The following is a 19,600-nucleotide window of genomic DNA, read 5'->3' as shown; positions in this document are numbered from 1 at the left end:
GGACTTCTGGATTTTTCTCTCATACCTACACATGTAATAGTGGCTGGTCCAGGGCAATACACTCATGTCGCCTGAAGCTGTATTGCAACAAAATTACTATTTTCTCTGTGCAATTTTAACAATTTTTTTTAGAAAGTAAGCTGGATTTACTTTAAAAGATACAAACAACGGGATTTGGGTTGAAAATATCACGCATATTTTCATGTATGGAGAATTGACTTGCAGTCGCATTGTTTTCAAATTTATTTCAAAATGGCGGAAAATAATAGTAGTTAAATTGCAATAAAACGTCAAGGTATGAGAGAAAATTGCTCTTTCATACATTGATATGAAGGATTGGGATATTCTACTGTCGGGATCACAAAATTTTATAAAATCTAACAGTTCTAACACTAGATAGTCTGGGTTACCAAAGGACACAAGGTCCCTGCTCATGAACATTCCTTAACTTGAAAACAACTGAAATTTTATAGTTTTACGTAAAATTTGAGAGAAAAAATTAAAATATGGGTCTGCCAGGCAGATCTTCATGTTGACCAGTTAAAATCTCTCATTTCAGTCGAGATATCCAGTCCACTTGACTGACCCATGTTGATTCTGTTAATCATATTTTTTAACATTGTATACATGGAATGTGTAATGAGAATTAGCACAACATATAAACCAGTAAATAAAATACTATTTTGAGAGATATATGTTTATGCACAGACGCAATATTTTTAGCTAAATTAGTGGATTTGCCTATTTATTATGCAACACATTTTCAGCACTTTTTAGAGATTCCAATGAGTAAATATCAATGCTCAATTGACATGGTTTATGGCCTTGTAAATGATTCCTATTCCGTTTTTGAATATTACAGATTGATCTGCTCGTGAACACAGGTACTGATTTAAAAAAAAAAAATTTGATAATCGGTTTCTTTGCAACACTATATATGCAAATACATCATTATCTCCAAAAATATAACGTACACTCAAAACTACATAGCATATTAACAATCAACACCTATTCACAAGTGCAGACAACTCTGTAGTAATCAAACTCAGAATAAGTAATTAAGACTATTCCATTGCAATATTCAGTCTTAACATATTACAGAGTTATCTCCCTTGTGGACAGGTATTGATTGTGATGTCTTTCATTCATAAAAATGTGATGCTACAATCAGTACCTACCCACAAGGGCAGATAACTGTGTAATATGCAAATACAGAAAACCATAGTTTGTAATAACTTGTGTCATCACAGAAAAATATCAATAAAAATCAAAACGTAAAATGACAACACCTCATAATGATTGAAAAATAAATATTAATTGAGAAGAAGAAAAAAACACACACACAAATATATAATATGCATCAACTACAATTCATAAATATACCACAAATAAAAATCAAAGCAATTACAAAATAAAGAGGCAAGTTCATGCTGGAATGATATGTATAATTGTAATATAATTATATATACATGTACAGATAAAATGGTACATGTCTGATATGTTGGGTTTTTTTGCATTAAGGTATTTTTATAACAAAATTATTGATATGTGCAACACATTTAAATCAATTTTCCATATCTTATTGGTTTCTTTTGATTCAACGACAGTTCAAACATTCAAAGTGTAATGTCATTTAAAGATGCTCCACCGCCGACAGAGCATAAATGATATTGATCTCTTTAACAATAATTGGTGTTTAATCGTGCATATATATGTTTAATTAACACAAAAAATAATATAAAATTATTTATTTTGCCCTCTGTGCATGCGCAATCAGTACTTAATTCCATATATGATATATATATGTATAAGTAAAATTAGAAGCTCAAACTTTTCAATGGTGGTAATGGTGTAAAGTAAGTAACTTTTGTAACTGAAGAAAAATACTAAATCGTCTGCACGTGTTTTTGATAGTGAAAAAATATCATTTGTTAGCGGTTGAGCATCTTTAAAAGTGTTTTGATAGGAAAAAATATTTCTGAAAAAAAAATAAAAAAAAAAAATATTCATATTAAGACATAATTAATGGAATGTAATGGCTTGTTAGTCTGAGAAACAAATTCTACCATTGTATTATTATAGTTATAATATCCATGGGAACAAAAATTAAGTAAAAATAGAAATAGAAAAAATTAAATAGAACTAATTCTGATTGATACTTCATAAATTTCAGATATTTCCTGCATAGAGTAATTTCAGATTTAAATCTTTTTGAGTGCAGTCCCTTAAAGTTGAGACTTATCAAAAAGGTCTTTGTAGAAAAACAACAATGAAACTAATCATCAAACAAAACAAATATGAAAATATATCATCAAAATAAAATTACTTGGAAAAACGACAATATTTAAGACTGCAAACAAAAACATTGCATGAAAAATATTGAGAGACGATAACAGTAACCATTATATCATAATACATACTTTCATAGAAAATATTGATGAAGTTAAAATACTCAAAAGTGTAATATTAAACTTGTTTTGAAAAGAAGTTACAATGAAAGATTGTCTGATAGAAGGAAGAAAAATAAATTTGCACCCTTAAAGGGTACACCAACAATGTTAGAGGTGAAGCACGACGAGACACTTTAGATCATTACGTCATGTCGATATGTCATGTCGATATGATCATTACGTAGTGTCGATATTGCCTATCAGAAGTTTCTCAATATCAATGTCTAATATTATTGGATTACTTAAAAGGGAAGGGAGATAATACAGTAAAAGATTAACTTGTTGAAGAAAAAAAACATGACAGATAATACATGTAGTTACTGATACACTGTCATCAAGAAGAGAACATTTTGAAAAACTTAACAATTTCAATGTCAAAATTAATAACTGTATTTGAAAGAATGGAGAAAATAAAACTACATTTCTACATATATTTTTTGTAAAAATCTAAAATATTCTTCTGTAAATAGTTCCAGACATAACTGTCTGAACATTTAAATATGTAAGCTGTCGTCTTTAGCCCTGTATGCTGGTTTCGGATTTTTAAAATTTTCATAACTGGTTTGAACATGACGTAGATATCCTTTTCGTATTGCCCATATCGTAATCGCCACCATTGCTGCAACACCTATAAAGGCACAGGTAAGGCTGAGTCCAATAGTGAGACCAACTCTCAGAGATTCATTCACCGGGGGGTACGCAGAAGCAGGAGAAATCTTACCTGGAATAAGAAACGTGGTTTAATGATTAAATACACATGCAATATTTCGGCTAATGATGACAGAAATAAGACTTCCGAGAGATGACAGTTTTCTTTTTTTTTTAAAACAATATATTTTATTTTCAAAAAAGAAAACTTTTTTTTCTACAAATCTTGTCCTCTGGCAGGAGGGCTTTCACATATCATTCTCCTTTCATTCTTTATTTTCAATCAATCAAAATATCTTTTTCACGCTATTTCACTTTCTTTCTGTTTGTTTATTTGTTTATATTTTCCTTAAGGCAATCAGAATAATTATTACAATATTTATATGTATTTCGTATCAGGGTATATATATTTGAAAAAAAAAATGTTCCGGAATATATTTGAGATATCCTATGTAAATTAGTTTTTATCTGCTAGTTGGAGGAATGGCGTGCATACGTATCGAGTCTTGCGGTGCCTTAGATACTTTTCGGGTGCTGCGGACTTCTAAATGTATGCATATCATATATATATATGTTGTATGTGAGTATATATGTTTTCTATGAGATAATTGTGGTTAAAAGATGTTACAATGTTAGAAATACATTTTCTTGTTCTGACTGCACCACCGTCCACGTGTTCCGTACATGTGGTTGCTGTTATGGATTGCTTTGTTAAATTCATATTTATAATAAATAAATGTTTGTTTGTTTGTTTTTCCATATTTTTCACTTGAGATGACAGTTTTCAAAGTTAGAATAAACACAATAATTACCCTATAGGCTAACCTTAACATAGAAAATAAACAAAACCTATCTATCTATCTCCAAACAGAAACAGAAAATCAACTTGCTTCGAAAACAAAAATATTTACCCACTGCTGTCGACGGACAACTTGATTTTATACTCTTCAAAGAACAAATTTTCTTCACCCATTATGTTGCTATGAGCATTTTCCACATTATGATTAATGATAAATTGGATTACTGATTTTGATCATGCCTTTTTCACACTTCCACTTTGACCTTTAACATATGACCTTGACCTGTAACAATGATAAACGTCAGCCATCTCACCATTGTCAGCAGAAAAATTGAATCCTCTAAAAAAGTTGTTCTCAGGTTTTGTGGCATTTCCAAGGAAAGTCCATCCATCATACCCAGACTTCCTGGACAGGTATCCCACGATCTGTAGCTCATTATCGGGACTAAAATGGGAACTGGATTTCACAAGTCTTGTCATTGAAAATATAATCCTAACCCGTAAGTCATCATTACCGTAAAAATGACCTGAAACATAAAAAAACAATGGTTGGTAAGAAAATAAATTCTTGTTTTATTTAGAAAACTATGCACATTTAATGTCTGAATGGCTGTTGCACGGTTAAACATGACGGCAGTATAATTTTGACAGCGAAAAGCACACGGTAAATGATTGTATCTGATGTTCTGGTTTATGTTATTGTTTTAAGAAAATATTGTCAATATAAGGATTAACCTCTTCCTTAGTTTAGTTTATGAGATGATAAACCTAATGGAGCAGCCAGTAAATTGTACGTAAACGCTAAAAAAAATGTATTTATTGATGCTGATGATGCTGTGCTGAAGAAGATTCCTGATGAATATTACAGTGACCTATACATGACAAATGATAGACTTGACAGACAGATTCTTTGACCTTTAGTGAAGTCCTTTATGGACATGGTATCAATCAGATTGATATCCAACTTGTGTAACGCTCAGAGACGCTATCTGGATTATAGTGGTTTTGGTCATACCACTTGGCCGTTACAATATCAAATTTCTCTCATTAATGTTTCATCCTTCAAAACTCATCAAGTAAATAAGAAGCTGAAATCTGTATTGGTGATCAATTACTTAATCATTGACTATAATCCATGATTGATTACTGTGTAAATATGAGATAATCAGTCTAATAACAAACCTGACATTTCAAAGTTCGCGTCGCCATCAGTAAATGTTGTGAATACTCCCGTATCAGGGTCTGCAGAATTTACAGTCACACTGCAGGGATACGTATGGAAACTGTAATTGTAAGTTCCATTCCAGCTTTTAAAAGTGTTGAAAATATCCACCCACTGTGAACTGGCAGAAACACCTGTAAGCATACAGTATAACATGTGATGTTAATACTAGTGTTGGGAATCGGTAGTAAAATCACAATCGAAGATTAACCTACTAATTATCGATTTTATTTTTTGAACAATTTTTTTCTTTGATTCAAATTTGAATTGTTGTGTATCTAACATGTCTAAGGAATTTTGAATTCATAAGATCATTATTTTCAAAACAAAAGGTCTAACCCGTGCAATACAGCTTAGTGATGTCATAGCGTCAACAAAATCACTGTTTTCACAGAAAAATGTTCAATTTTTTCTGAAACTAGACTGGTTTTACTTTAAAAGATGAAACCAACAGAATTTGCATTAAAAATGCCACACAATTTTCATGTATGGAGAATTAGTTTGCAGTCGCAGATTTTTTCCATTTTTTTTTTCTATGGTGGAATATCATAGTCATAAAATTGCAATAAAATGTCAAGGTATGAGAGAAAAATATTCTTTCATAGCTGGACATGGAGAATAGGGATATTCTACCCTCAGAATCACAAAATGTTGTAAAACCCTCGAAAAGCCACGGGTAACAACATTTTTTGACCTTCTGCTAGAATATCCTTATCCTTCGTATCTACATAAGGAAGTCTGATAGTATTTACCTGATGAGAGCCATATGAGCACTATGAGACAAGAGATCAGGGTGACCTTCCTATGGAATTCATCTGCCATAGCTGTCAACTAATCTGATAATCCATCTAAGGATCCATTTATCTTCTGGCCAAAAAAAAAAAAAGATTTTCTCATAATTCCTGGCGTTGAAGATAGGCTATTGATAGATAAATAATATAAATGCTATAGATAGAAAAACTATATATAGATGATTGACAGCTATTGTTCAAGCTATCCAGGGTTTTGTTACATAAAATACAAAGAGACATGGTTGGGACCGTGCAATATCGGTTCGACCAATAAGGGGTATTCGAGGAATGTGATTGAGTTAGAGGGGTTAACTTATATTTTATTTGTTTTAAAGTTTGGGACATTTAATTTATTTTACACTCCTTTTGAACCCATAGGACTACACAAGAACCCAATGGGCCAAATTGATTTTTTATCACTTGTTACATGGTAATCATGGTACATACGAAAGGCCATCCTCGATACTCCAGGGCTAAAGTCCTCGATACTCCAGGACTAAAGGCATAAGAAAGCTTATATATATATACTTAAATACTACTGTTGTAGCGGCATTGGACCAGGTTGATCATTGATGACCAGGTAGCTCAGTGGTAGAGCTTTTGGCTAGTGTTCGGACGTCCCGGGTTTGAATCCCGGTCTCAGCCTCTACATTTTCTCCTCTCCTGTTAGGCCTACAAACTTTGAGGCCGTTTTGATTATATGGTTTGACTGGTTGGATCAATCAAATAATATTAGACGTTGATATTGAGAAACTTCTCATGGGCAATAGCGACACGACGAAATGATCAAAAGTGTCTCGTCGTGCTAATACCTCTAACATTAATGGAGTAGGTTGGACCTTGTTTATGAATTAAAGACGGACCTGGTGATTTCATATATCAGGCCTGTAGCAGGATTGGACTGGGTCGATCATCGGTGACCAGGTAGCTTAGTCGGTAGAGCACTCGGCTAGTGTTCGGAAGGTCCTGGGTTCGAATCCCGGTCTGGCCGCTACTCCTCTCCTGTTACAGGCCTGTATCATAATATGGCTGTATCATATGCAGGTCGGTCCGGATTTAAATTATACTTGATATAATGACTTTTACAAATGGTCGAACCGGTTGTTCCGAATAAACGAAAACGCAAATTAAACGGTCCGTTACGTTTTCATCTGTTGCTGAATGCTCTGTAACAATAAGCTAGACTGTTTTAATTGACAAAATACATGATTAGGGATACGGTAGATGATTGATATTGGCCTGTTACATTGTCTTTATCTAAAACAGTGGTGTAATTAATTGTACGATTCGTTACAGAATAGTTAAACGTCAATATATGCTTTAATATAGGCCTACTCACTTCCCGTCTCCTTTCTTCCCTTTATTGTGTACGGGGCTGCTCGATTTATGAACCTTTAAATTTCCTTCTTGCATTGTACTAAGCTAAGCTAGTGGCTACTATTTGCACGAGACAGCAAGAAACTGAAAACATTGAAATCGTCAAATTGACAAACATGCAATCGTAACATTTAAATGGTTTTCATACTTCATTTTAGAAATAAGACTATCTTTGCCAGTATTGACAATGATTATATAGACTAAAGTCAAGTAAAACAAGTACGCCTCTTTTCTTCACTGAGCCTAATATCAGGAAAATATTCCGGGAAAAAGTCGAAACATAATTTGAACATTATCAAATAAAGCATATATTTAACCATGTATATGGATACTTTTAGGTAAGAAATAAATTATCAAATTACAAAAAGGCCTATTTGAAAAGCTTAAGATTATTCCAAGTCAAAAACCGTAAAAATAATAAAAATAAGCATGTCACCGTCAATTTTATCCGTACATTAGACACTACTTACCTTCGGAACAAATTATTTATTATATCTCCCAAACGCTTTGTAGCTACTCGTTAACATTACAATCAAACGTTTTAGCGCGTTCTAAATTTTCCGGAACGCTTCGATCTTTACCCATTAAAATTCGTAATCATGTGATGCAAAACGATGACATCTCACCACTAACAAGTTTGTTTACACAGAACCTCAAAAAAAACGAAGATGAAGAAAAAGGTGAGCTTGAACGTCACTTTTGTGTGTATGTTTCAGATGTATTTTGTAAGGAAAAGGAATTAATACAAAAAAGACTTACCGAAATGCACAACTGACTAACATCACGTAACGTTTTCTAAATGCTTCTCAGTAACTCTTACTAGCACCAGATTCTTGGAAACACCAACTGTCTGAAAAGAAAAGTTAGAATATTTTCTAAATACTTAAATTTGTTACTGTATCAGGAACTAGAAATAAACTTTTGAATGTAAGAAATCTCCTTAGCTTAAGATATTTTCCTTAATTTAAATTCTGTAATAAATGCTTTCCAATGGAAAATTTCAAGTTAAGAAATCCTTTAAACGTTTGTAAAACTGGGCTCATGAGCTCAGAACACTATTCTCCTAAACAGTACTAAATCAGATTTTCTATCGATTGAGTTATTCGCCCCCCTCCCCCTATTCGCAAGTGAGGTAACTCTGTAGTATATAGAGACGACATACTTTGATTTTCAGTCCAGTCTCCTTTCTCTTTGCTCTCAATGAGATGGACCTCTAGAACACCACCCTAGATACTCCAGTGGTTATTTTCACTGTCATTATATCAAACAAATATTGTGTTGAGTCAGAGCAGTGAAAACCGATAGAAAGACTTCTGCGACAGATAACAGGTATATCCATCCCTCAACTATGTCATAGCAAAACTGTTCAGGAGAAAATAACTGACCAATCACACACCAGCAGAAACTTCCTTTGAATATTTCAGAGAGTGATGCCAATCTTCAAGCCACAAAGTCAACCACAATTTACCGTATTTTTTTTATTTACATCAAAGGACTAGATTAACTGCTAATCCATTGTCACCGACAGATCCTTCAGTTTTTATAGTCCACAGATGGATATTATGACACAGTAAAAGTAACCCTTGGAATGTTGAAGATCCCCACCACCTTTGGTATTTAGTTTTGTAATGAGAAAGGAAATGATATAGTGGCCAGATTGTAGGGACCTACAAACAGATGATTTACCAATTGAGCTACATGGTCACCGAAGATCGATTCAATGCAGTTCTTCGAGTTCCCCAATAAAATCCCTAAACTATAAAAATTTAATTTTCCTCAATACCTATGTCTTATATCAATTCAAAATATATTGTCCTTTCCTTTAGTTAATACTAAATAGATTATTTTTTGGGTCATATCCAAAATTGTTCTAGTACAATTTAGCTGAAACTAAAATATGTACCGATATGACCCAAGTGTTGTGTGTCATTATGAATGTCATTTAAAAGAAACACAACTTCTTCAGGTCCACCTCCAGTGCTGCAAATTTGTATTTTTAGACCTTCCTAAATTTGATAAAAAAAAGATTGAAGATGGATGACAAAGTCACATCTTAAAAAACATTCAATTATTTTCCTATTTAATATTCAACTACTGCCAAGTTTGTCATCAGATTACTATTTATTTCCAAATGATTATGATACAGTGTGTTGTTTCTAAAAATAATAAAGAAAAAAAAGTTTGTCAGATAATCATTAAGGTTCCTTCTTGTCTCCGTACTCTCCTACATCTATGATATTGCAGGGGTTACTATCTTTGTTTTGTTGGGCAGAACTCTGATTACTAATCTGCCAAAGCACCAACACACGATTTAACACATATCAGAAAGCCAGCAAACTAGGAAAATATTACCGGTAACTTTCATTCAAAAGCATTTTAAATACTGATATATTTCACTACATGGATTAGTTTGATTAACACCCAGTGTCATTTGAGGAAGTGGTCGATTTTGGAAATGGAGGAAAGCTGGATTTAGTACTCTGAAAAAACAACCGACCAAAAATTAGTACCTAGCAATTGCCCCATAATATTGGAATTTCAATTAGAAAGCTAGAGGTGGAGGACATCTTAACTACATGGCAACCCTTAACTACATGACCACCCTTAACTACATGACCACCCTTAACTACACAGCCACCCTTAACTACACGGCCACCCTTAACTACATGGCCACCCTTAACTACATGGCCACCCTTAACTACATGGCCACCCTTAACTACACGGCCACCCTTAACTACATGGCCACCCTTAACTACATGGCCACCCTTAACTACATGGCCACCCTTAACTACATGGCCACCCTTAACTACATGGCCATCCTTAACTACATGGCCACCCTTAACTACATGGCCACCCTTAACTACACAGCCACCCTTAACTACACGGCCACCCTTAACTACATGGTCACCCTTAACTACACAGCCACCCTTAACTAAACGGCCACCCTTAACTACATGCCCACCCTTAACTACACGGTCACCCTTAACTACATGGCCACCCTTAACTACATGGCCACCCTTAACTACATGGCCACCCTTAACTACATGGCAACCCTTAACTACATGGCAACCCTTCACTACATGGCCACTCTTAACTACATGGCCCCCCTTAACTACATGACCACCCTTTACTACATGACCACCCTTAACTACATGGCCCCCCTTAACTACATGACCACCCTTAACTACATGACCACCCTTAACTACATGGCCACCCTTAACTACACGGCAACCCTTAACTACATGGCAACCCTTAACTACATGGTAACCCTTAACTACATGACCACCCTTAACTACATGGCCACCCTTAACTACACGGCAACCCTTAACTACATGGCAACCCTTAACTACATGACCACCCTTAACTACATGGCCACCCTTAACTACACGGCCACCCTTAACTACATGGCAACCCTTAACTACATGGCCACCCTTAACTACACGGCCACCCTTAACTACATGGCCACCCTTAACTACACGGCAACCCTTAACTACATGGCAACCCTTAACTACATGACCACCCTTAACTACACGGCCACCCTTAACTACACAGCCACCCTTAACTACGCGACCACCCTTAACTACACGGCCACCCTTAACTACATGGCCACCCTTAACTACACGGCCACCCTTAACTACATGCCCACCCTTAACTACACGGCCACCCTTAACTACATGGCCACCCTTAACTACACGGCCACCCTTAATTACACGGCCACCCTTAACTACATGGCCACCCTTAACTACATGACCACCCTTAACTACATGGTCACCCTTAACTACACGGCAACCCTTAACTACATGACCACCCTTATCTACATGGCCACCCTTAACTACATGGCCACCCTTAACTACATGGCCACCCTTGCTCTCACTGCCAGAAAAATTGACACAAATTATATAGTGTATTAATTTAATAAATTGTGAACTAATTATTTTATGTAAATCTTGTTACTATATCGTCTTTCAGGTATTACTCATGGGGAAGAGTGGATCTGGGAAGACCAGTATGAGATCCATCATCTTCGCCAATTATATAGCCCGTGACACTCGCAGACTGGGAGCGACAAGTAAGTGAAACTATATCTACTATTATCTAGCCAGGGACACTCGCAGACTGGGGGTTATGAGTAAGTTATATTATATCTATCTAGCCAGGGACTTATAGAGACTGGGGGTGACGAGTAAGTCATATAATATCTATCTAGCCAGGGACATTCAGAGACTGGGGGCGACAAGTAAGTCATATTATATCTATCTAGCCAGGAACATTCCGAGACTGGGGGCTACAAGCACAGGATTACGACGCGCAAAAAAAAAACTAATTATACTGTATTCTTAGTAAAAAAAAATTTCGTAAACCTGTGCTACAAGTAAGTCAAATCTAAAAATAAAAAATACCCAACAACTATGAAAGGCGAGGGTAGGGGGAGGGTACAACAAGTCATCAAATTTATAAATACGAGGGACAATTGTAGACTGAGAGCATCAAGTAATTCCAGATAGGTGAAGTGAACATTTATTTTTAATTATAATTTTTTGAAGACAATGGTATGATAAGAGTCTTCAACTATGAATATAAACCCGTAGTCTGTATTTATATGTACATTATTTATATATACATAGTGTTTTTATTGATGAATTGTTTTAATTTTCAGTTGATGTAGAACATTCTCATGTTCGTTTCCTTGGGAACCTAGTCCTTAACCTTTGGGATTGTGGAGGGTATGTTTTGACAAATTGATTAAAAGTTCATTGATGTACAAACATCAGATTAGACATAGATTCTAGCTAGTATCTTTTTCTCAAATGTTTGTTTTTAAGCCTTCCCTATCTACCAGCTTCATGTCATGTTGTCCCTTTCATTTTGTTGTTTTTTATGTCTTCTTTCTGGATCATCTCTAGTTTCTTTGGATATATATTAATTGTGGCTGGAAAATGTTGAAGTTAGAAATGCATTTAAACAATTATATGTTTACACTCTGTATTTGAAATGAAGTTGAAAGTCTCATTTGTTATTTGACCACCAGTGTATTAATTTTGTATTACCTTGTTATTAAGAGTACATATACATTCAAGTCAATAAAACTTTTATATACATGAAATGGGACTAATTCATGGGCCACATAATGCCCAATAACGTTTGTGAGGGACACTAGTATTTTCACTGGTGATAGAACATTAGTATTTGTAATCTTCTCACTGAAATGATGTTATCATGGATATTGTCTTTGAACACCATTCCATCACCAGTAGAAGCAATAGTCCTGCACAAACGCTATCAGATATCATATGGTACATGAATTACTTCCATTTGATCATTGATAATATGATTGTTTTTATTGCCAGTCAAGAAGCATTTATGGAGAGTTACTTTGCGAGTCAGCGTGACAATATATTCCGTAACGTAGAAGTGCTGATCTATGTATTTGACGTGGAGAGTCGAGAGCTGGAGAAGGATATGCATTACTACCAATCCTGTCTAGAGGCCATCCTCCAGAACTCTCCCGACTCCAAGGTCTTCTGTCTCGTACACAAAATGGATCTCGTTCAGGACGACCAGCGCGACTTTGTAAGGCTAAAAAACAACAAAACACAAACGCATATCATTTATCATCCTCGATACTCCAGGGGTTCTGATCACTTACGATCTCTACACCCTGCACTATCTCATAGTAAAACTGAAGGCAGCTCATAGGGAAAAATCTGAACCAATCACAGGCCAGCAATAATTTCCTTTGGAGACTACAGAGAGAGCGACGCCTAACTTCAAAGCCACACAGTGACAACTACAGTGTACTGTTATACAACTCTTTTGATGTGCATCACAGGACTAAAATTACCCTGTTCTGTTCTGTTGCCTCCAGTTTTACTATGAGATAGTCCAGGGGTGTAGAGATAGTTAGTGATCAGAACCCTGGCGTATTGAGGATGAACATTTATATAATGCTATTGTTTTACAACCAGTCAATATTTCATGTGATGTTCTGTTGACTAGTACAGTGTTTACACTGTGACCTTCATCAGACAAATGACCTGGTAGCATACATGCACAAAGGTATAAAAAGTGTATGAGTTATTGAAAATAATGCTCAATTATACCACACTTTGCTATAAGCATTGTAATTGGGCTTTATTAGTCATTGAAATATCAGATATGAAATATCCACTGCTTGTGTCACAATATCATTACATAAAACATAGTAACTTCCAATCTGAAGAAAATCCTTCTGATAAAATCGTAATAAGTGTAAACAAAACGCTTCTACTCTGGACTATTCTAGTGACAGAAATCTTAAGTAAATCTTAAGTAAAGGTGATCTAGAAGCCGATCTATAGACAGATGATCATGTAAATCAGATTAATCAGCTAAAACATGTACCCAACCAGTATAGGACTTATATTACAGGGTCAACCATAGGCGGTCTATAAAAAGAGTCTGAAATAGATTATATGGTCACATGGTCAACCATAGCCGGTCTAGACAAAGATTCTGAAATAGATTATATGGTCACATGGTCAACCATAGCCGGTCTAGACAAAGATTCTGAAATAGATTATATGGTCACATGGTCAACCATAGCCGGTCCAGACAAAGATTCTGAAATAGATTATATGGTCACATGGTCAACCATAGCCGGTCCAGACAAAGATTCTGAAATAGATTATATGGTCACATGGTCAACCATAGCCGGTCCAGACAAAGATTCTGAAATAGATTATATGGTGGTAGCAAATAGGATAAATTACAGTAGACAGTGCATAAAATATCCTCAGAAATTGTTTGAATATTTTATCAAATTGTTCAGTATAAGAAACTGGTTACAGGTGTATTTGCATTACCTGCCAGACAGCTTTTAGTCATTTAGCTGGCGAAATCATACAATTCTGTTTGAACATCAGACTTTAAATGTTTTCTTTCTTCAATTATTTAAATTTTGAAAAATTTACGTTGAAATGAGAAAGGAAAAAAAGGAAAGCACAAGTGGATCATTCTTAGTATGTATGAAGTCAAAATCAATTTGTTGAAAATAAAAACGTATGAAAAAGTTCTGACCTAGGAAATACAATGTTTATGGAACATCTTTTACACCTATAAAATCTTTTGATTTATTTCTGTTAAAGGAAGTTACTCAAAGTTTGTAACTTTGTAGAAATTATAAGCTGAAGTTTGATTTATAATGCATACTTGTTGTATCTGTAGATTTTCCGAGAGCGAGAAGAAGACCTCAAGCGGTTGTCAAAGCCACTGGACTGTACATGCTTTGCAACAAGTATCTGGGATGAAACACTCTACAAGGTAAAAGACATTTTGTTTTGTTTAAAGTTAATTCATTCATCATTTCAATACATATATTTGATGGCAAAGGAAATTCATTGCATAAATTTGATATGTTACAAATGAAATCATTCTAAAAGTGAGCACTTGCCCTTGCCGAGCAAACTCTGTGAAAGACAGAATAACCTTAAATGTTGTGAACATTAGATGGCTAGAAAAATATCTTTGATTGTATGCATACCTATTTCATTCATTAAAAACCTATATCAATAAAGAAAAAACGCCTATTGGAATGATTGTATTAACATGTTTTCAGATTTTCAACATCCCTAATACCTTTGTTTATTATTTCTCCATTTCTGTCCATAGGCCTGGTCCAACATTGTATACCAACTGATTCCAAACGTCCAACAGATCGAGAGTAACTTGGCTAATTTCGCCAACATCATTGAGGCTGATGAAGTATTGCTGTTTGAGAAAGCTACATTTCTGGTATAAAAATTTAAAGAATGATGTACTAATCATTATTAATTGTAGCAAAAATTGGAATTCATACTTTAATGAAGAAAATTTTAAAATGAAGTCATGAAATGTGTCCAAACTTTTAAAAATACTGCTAAGAATACTATATATATGGCAAGGAGACAATATTAACAAAACATAAATAAAACGTGAACAAAATTGGTTATTTGTATAGTTCTCTAAAATTGTTAAAAAGATAGTTTATTATCCCCTCTTTCGCGGAAACAGGGGATATTAATTTGGGTTTGTCCGTCTTTCTGTCTGTTTGCCTGTAATGGTTGGTTTCCGTGCAAAAACTGCCAAAAATCTTAAGCAATTATTTTGTAACTTTGTCACATGGTTTATTGTGGCTAGGGCTCGGATGAGTTTACTCTGCAGTTTCATTGGACCCTGTTTGATGGAGTTATTGCCCTTTGATTAATGAAAAACAGCATTTTCGGCTGTTTCCATTTAATAACTCGCAAATATTACCAAATTTTCTCAAAACTTGGTACCATGGTTAAATGTCTCGGGGCCTTGACCAAGTTTTATCAGGACTTTGATTCGACCCTATTTGGCTGAGTTGTGGTCCTTTGATAAACAAAAGATGCTATTTTTTCGGCTGTTTCCATTTAATAATTCTCGCAAATATTACTGAATTTTCTCAAAACTTGGTACCGTGGTTAAAAGTCTCGAGGCCTTCGGCAAATTCGGCACTTTCATTGGACCCTATTTGGCTGCCTTAATGGGCCTAGTTGTTAAAAGGAATCGCCAATCATTCAGGCTGGGAGGTACAAAAATTGTGTAATTGTTAATGAATAAGCTGAGCAGAAAAAAAAAAACCATAAAAACCTGATTGATAGTATGGGTAAACACATGGAAAATATAGAGGTGTGTCTAAGTATTAAGTATTGTGGTTGTTCTGCTGACAGGTAATCTCACACTGTGAAAGGAAACAACACAAAGACATCCATCGGTTTGAGAAGATCAGTAACATTATAAAACAATTCAAACTCAGCTGCAGTAAGCTTGCTGCCAACTTCCAAAGCATGGAGGTCCACAACTCGACCTTCTCGGCTTTTATTGAGGGATTCACCTCTAACACATACGTCATGGTTGTCATGTCCGACGGATCCATTCGTAAGTTTATATATTTGCCCCAATAAGGACACAGGGTGTTTAAAAAATAGAAAAAATGAAAAGCTGCTTCATAAGACAAAATTGTTGCAAAACAAGGTGCAAACCAATACAGTTTTGATAGTTTTAGTCTTTATTTATGCCCGGGCAATTGAAATTGAGGCCTCAAAAGGGGTAGGTATTGATTAAGACATCTAGTGTTGATGAGCATAACCTAATATTTGTGATATCACTGAGTTATTTCCCTTTGGGGGTAGGTATTGACTGTAAAATAATTACCTCATTTAGCAAAAATGACGTTGATTTCTCCGAAGAATACTACAGTCAGGAAACCTAACCTCAAGGGTAGACAACTATGAATTACAAAAAACATACACGCTGTGTGTGATCGCTGTTTGTGTTATGATGCCATTGCCGTGATTATGATTCAGGAATTATTTTGTGTGAGATCCATTCGCCCATCTTACCATTGATAACAACAACAAAAAATGAAAAATTAATTGTCAATATCCTAAAATTATAAAATATACTTTTTAAATATTTAAAATTGGCCCTTAGTTTGCAGCCATGTGATACTGTTTGGTAAATACGATTACCTCTTTTCAGACATAGTTGTCATATCTGCTGACTGGTAAGGTCAAATATTATATTTTTTTACTTTTGCAGCTTCAGCGGCAACACTGATCAACATCAAAAACGCAAAGAAGCATTTTGAAAAATTGGAAAGAATGGAATCCAACCACCATCCTATTACTGCTAGGTGAAGATTTGACAAAGGAGAAAGTTATTTCCAGTCTTGATATTAACAAACACTTTGCATCTTACTGTGTAACTATGTATATCAATGTTACATGCTCAATGAACGCTAAAAAGTTACTAGTCCAACCATTAACATTTACACCTGTGACCTGAGGAACTTTACTGAGACCTATGAATGGATGAAAAATCAGATTTTATAGATAGTATATAGAGTTTGGAAGTATGTGTACTAATGAAATGTACATGAATTAATTTATTATTTCACCATTAGATTGGTCAACAGGCTAATGGAATCTACTATATTTTACATTTTGGCATATTACAGAGTTATCAGACTTTCTGAGTAGTTACCAATGGTTAACTCGTGTTTTTGTGTTTTTTAGTGTAACATCATATTTTCAGGGAACCAACCTAATTCAAACTTTAATGATGTCACAATAGATACCTTCTGACAATGGCAGATAACTCTATAGCACACAAATACTGAATATTAACATATTAATGCTTCATTTGCCTTTTCCATTGTATCCATTATTATTTCAGTAAGATATATATGAAAGTGAAAAGACAGAGAGGCATTAGAAACAGATGTAGAAATCACTGTGCATAAACTTTTAGTGTATACCTCTTTCACCATTGCGTGGACTGTTCCAGCCATTGAATTAAGAATGTTCTAATTTGTCCTGAGGGGTGAATGATATAATCTAAACTCCAAAATTCTTCAGCTATATGGCCTCCATCCCTATATATTTAACAATTCATTGATAATCCAGCCAAACTATTCAAATGTATAGACAATATGTAGTGATCACATAGTCCTGTCAATTGATTGGCCCGTATCTGGTATTGTTTTTTGAAATTTTGTACATATGAAAAGGTACAATTTTGATATTGTGTAAATATGATGGCGTCAGTCCAATGTATAGTATTTGATAAAAGTGCTATTTTTCCACTTTTGGGTACATTTTGTACAGTTATATATCACTGTGGCTTGTTGTTACCTGTCAAGATTGTAATTTGATTCTTGACACAATTTAAAAATCATGGAAATCAAACATGACATTAATCTTTAGTATTTTATATCATAAAGACTATTTAGAAGCTATTGATACTACAAGTTGAAAAAATTACATCATCATGTACCCAAACTTAACAAAATACTTTATTTGATACTTCATCTCCAGAGGTCCACAAGTCACTACTCTATCACTATAGGAGTGGCGACATGGGTTTCTGACAATGTGTATACGATATATCTAACTGAAAACATTTCTGAACATCTTTCTTTATGGTCAGACTTTAATAAAATTTGCATCCTTCATGAATTATACATGTATCAGAATGTAAACGTTGAGTAAATCATTGTTTTACACTCTTTTATAAATATGTTATTAGAACAGCATATTTTTTATGAAATTTATTTAATGTTTTAATATTTATTCTTGGAAATAAATTGAGTTAAATCTGAAGTTGATTTGATTGAAGGAAAATGTTATAAATCCAATGAAGTTTGTAAAAAAAAATTAAATGATAATCTTTATTATAGCTTTACTTTTGCTTATTAAAAAAGTTTCTGCATTTTGCAAACAACGGGAAATTATGAAAATCAAGATTTGTAATAGATTAAAGCTCAAATTTTTTTAATTGATTATGGAAAGTATGAAGTTATTTTATTCTCAAAATGATTAACAGTTACAGTAGCTAACTTCATAATTTTGATGGTAATCATATGTAACAAAAGCATGCTTTTGTTAATCTCTTATTTTTCAGTAATTTCAATTATAGAAAAATGATGTGCTATATAAATCAGTTTCTGCTTTAATTATGTCATCGCACATGTACAAAAAAATGGCAAGTCCACCAAATATGACATGACTGTTACTAATAAATATTGTATATTTGCACAATTCTGGGTTTTGTTTTCACATCTGAACCAAAGAAATAAAAAAAAAGACCACAATTATTAGAAATAGATATTACAACTACAGAATAGATTTTGATATTTTCGGGGATTATTCAGGATTCTCTCTTTTGTAAAGTGCATGGAGGTACCCATTTACAACTGACTATAAAGTCACCCATTTATGACCACACTCAATGCAGTGATGCTAACTCTGTATATCGAGGTGTGATCATCAACAGAGAACAAAAACAAGAGGTCCATGGGCCTTAGCCCATCCCTGAGTTCGGATTCAGAATGAAACAATTGAAGATACATGTATATAAACACTATATGTTGGCCCATCAGGCCCTTGAAATAAATCTGTGATTTTATAAATTTGACTTTTTAATCTATGAAAGAGTGTTTGGTTCCATCAAATCTGTGAATTCAAAAGAAGATTTTTTGAAATTTTAGTCGTTTAGCCCCGCCCTACTGGACCCTGGGGGTTTGGCCAGAACCAGTATGGATATGATGTCACGCTATCTAAGGATAACAATACTTACCAAGTTTGACTCATTTTCTAGATGAATATTGAGGAAATAATGCTCATAAAAGTGTTTTTCCAATATAAACTTAAAAACGGATTTGACCCCCTACCATGGGAAAATTCGAGATACCATGGCTGTGAAATTCAGAAATTATGTAAATTGCCTTTTATCGATGAAGAGTATCTGGTTCCATCAAATCTCTGAATTC

At 34.3% G+C, this 19,600-nt stretch overlaps 2 protein-coding genes and 1 pseudogene across 3 annotated transcripts; 2 read left to right on the top strand and 1 right to left on the bottom strand.

The window, feature by feature from the left end:
- The window catches only part of LOC138308258 (uncharacterized), a 465,904-nt pseudogene that overhangs the window by 187,265 nt on the left and 259,039 nt on the right, over positions 1-19,600 (top strand).
- LOC138307698 (uncharacterized) lies at positions 123-7,377 on the bottom strand. Of its 2 annotated transcripts, none has more exons than XM_069248533.1 (5): positions 7,250-7,377; positions 5,872-5,986; positions 5,080-5,253; positions 4,212-4,424; positions 123-3,171 (listed from the first exon to the last, which is right to left on the bottom strand). In XM_069248533.1, exons 2-5 carry the CDS (start codon positions 5,939-5,941, stop codon positions 2,945-2,947), a joined length of 684 nt encoding a protein of 227 aa, XP_069104634.1. In that variant the 5' UTR covers positions 5,942-5,986; positions 7,250-7,377; the 3' UTR covers positions 123-2,944. The 2 variants fall into 2 exon arrangements, with proteins under 2 accessions (XP_069104634.1, XP_069104635.1); XM_069248534.1 differs by having other exon boundaries at positions 5,872-6,038; positions 7,250-7,371.
- LOC138307696 (ras-related GTP-binding protein A) lies at positions 7,843-18,869 on the top strand. Its single transcript, XM_069248532.1, has 8 exons — positions 7,843-7,967; positions 11,257-11,356; positions 11,945-12,011; positions 12,636-12,858; positions 14,491-14,586; positions 14,935-15,057; positions 15,999-16,206; positions 16,870-18,869. Exons 1-8 carry the CDS (start codon positions 7,956-7,958, stop codon positions 16,965-16,967), a joined length of 927 nt encoding a protein of 308 aa, XP_069104633.1. The 5' UTR covers positions 7,843-7,955; the 3' UTR covers positions 16,968-18,869.

Source organism: Argopecten irradians, chromosome 14, assembly GCF_041381155.1.
Source record: "Argopecten irradians isolate NY chromosome 14, Ai_NY, whole genome shotgun sequence".
In the NCBI taxonomy this organism is placed as follows: Eukaryota; Metazoa; Mollusca; class Bivalvia; order Pectinida; family Pectinidae; genus Argopecten; species Argopecten irradians.
This window is presented reverse-complemented; position numbering and strand designations above follow the sequence as displayed.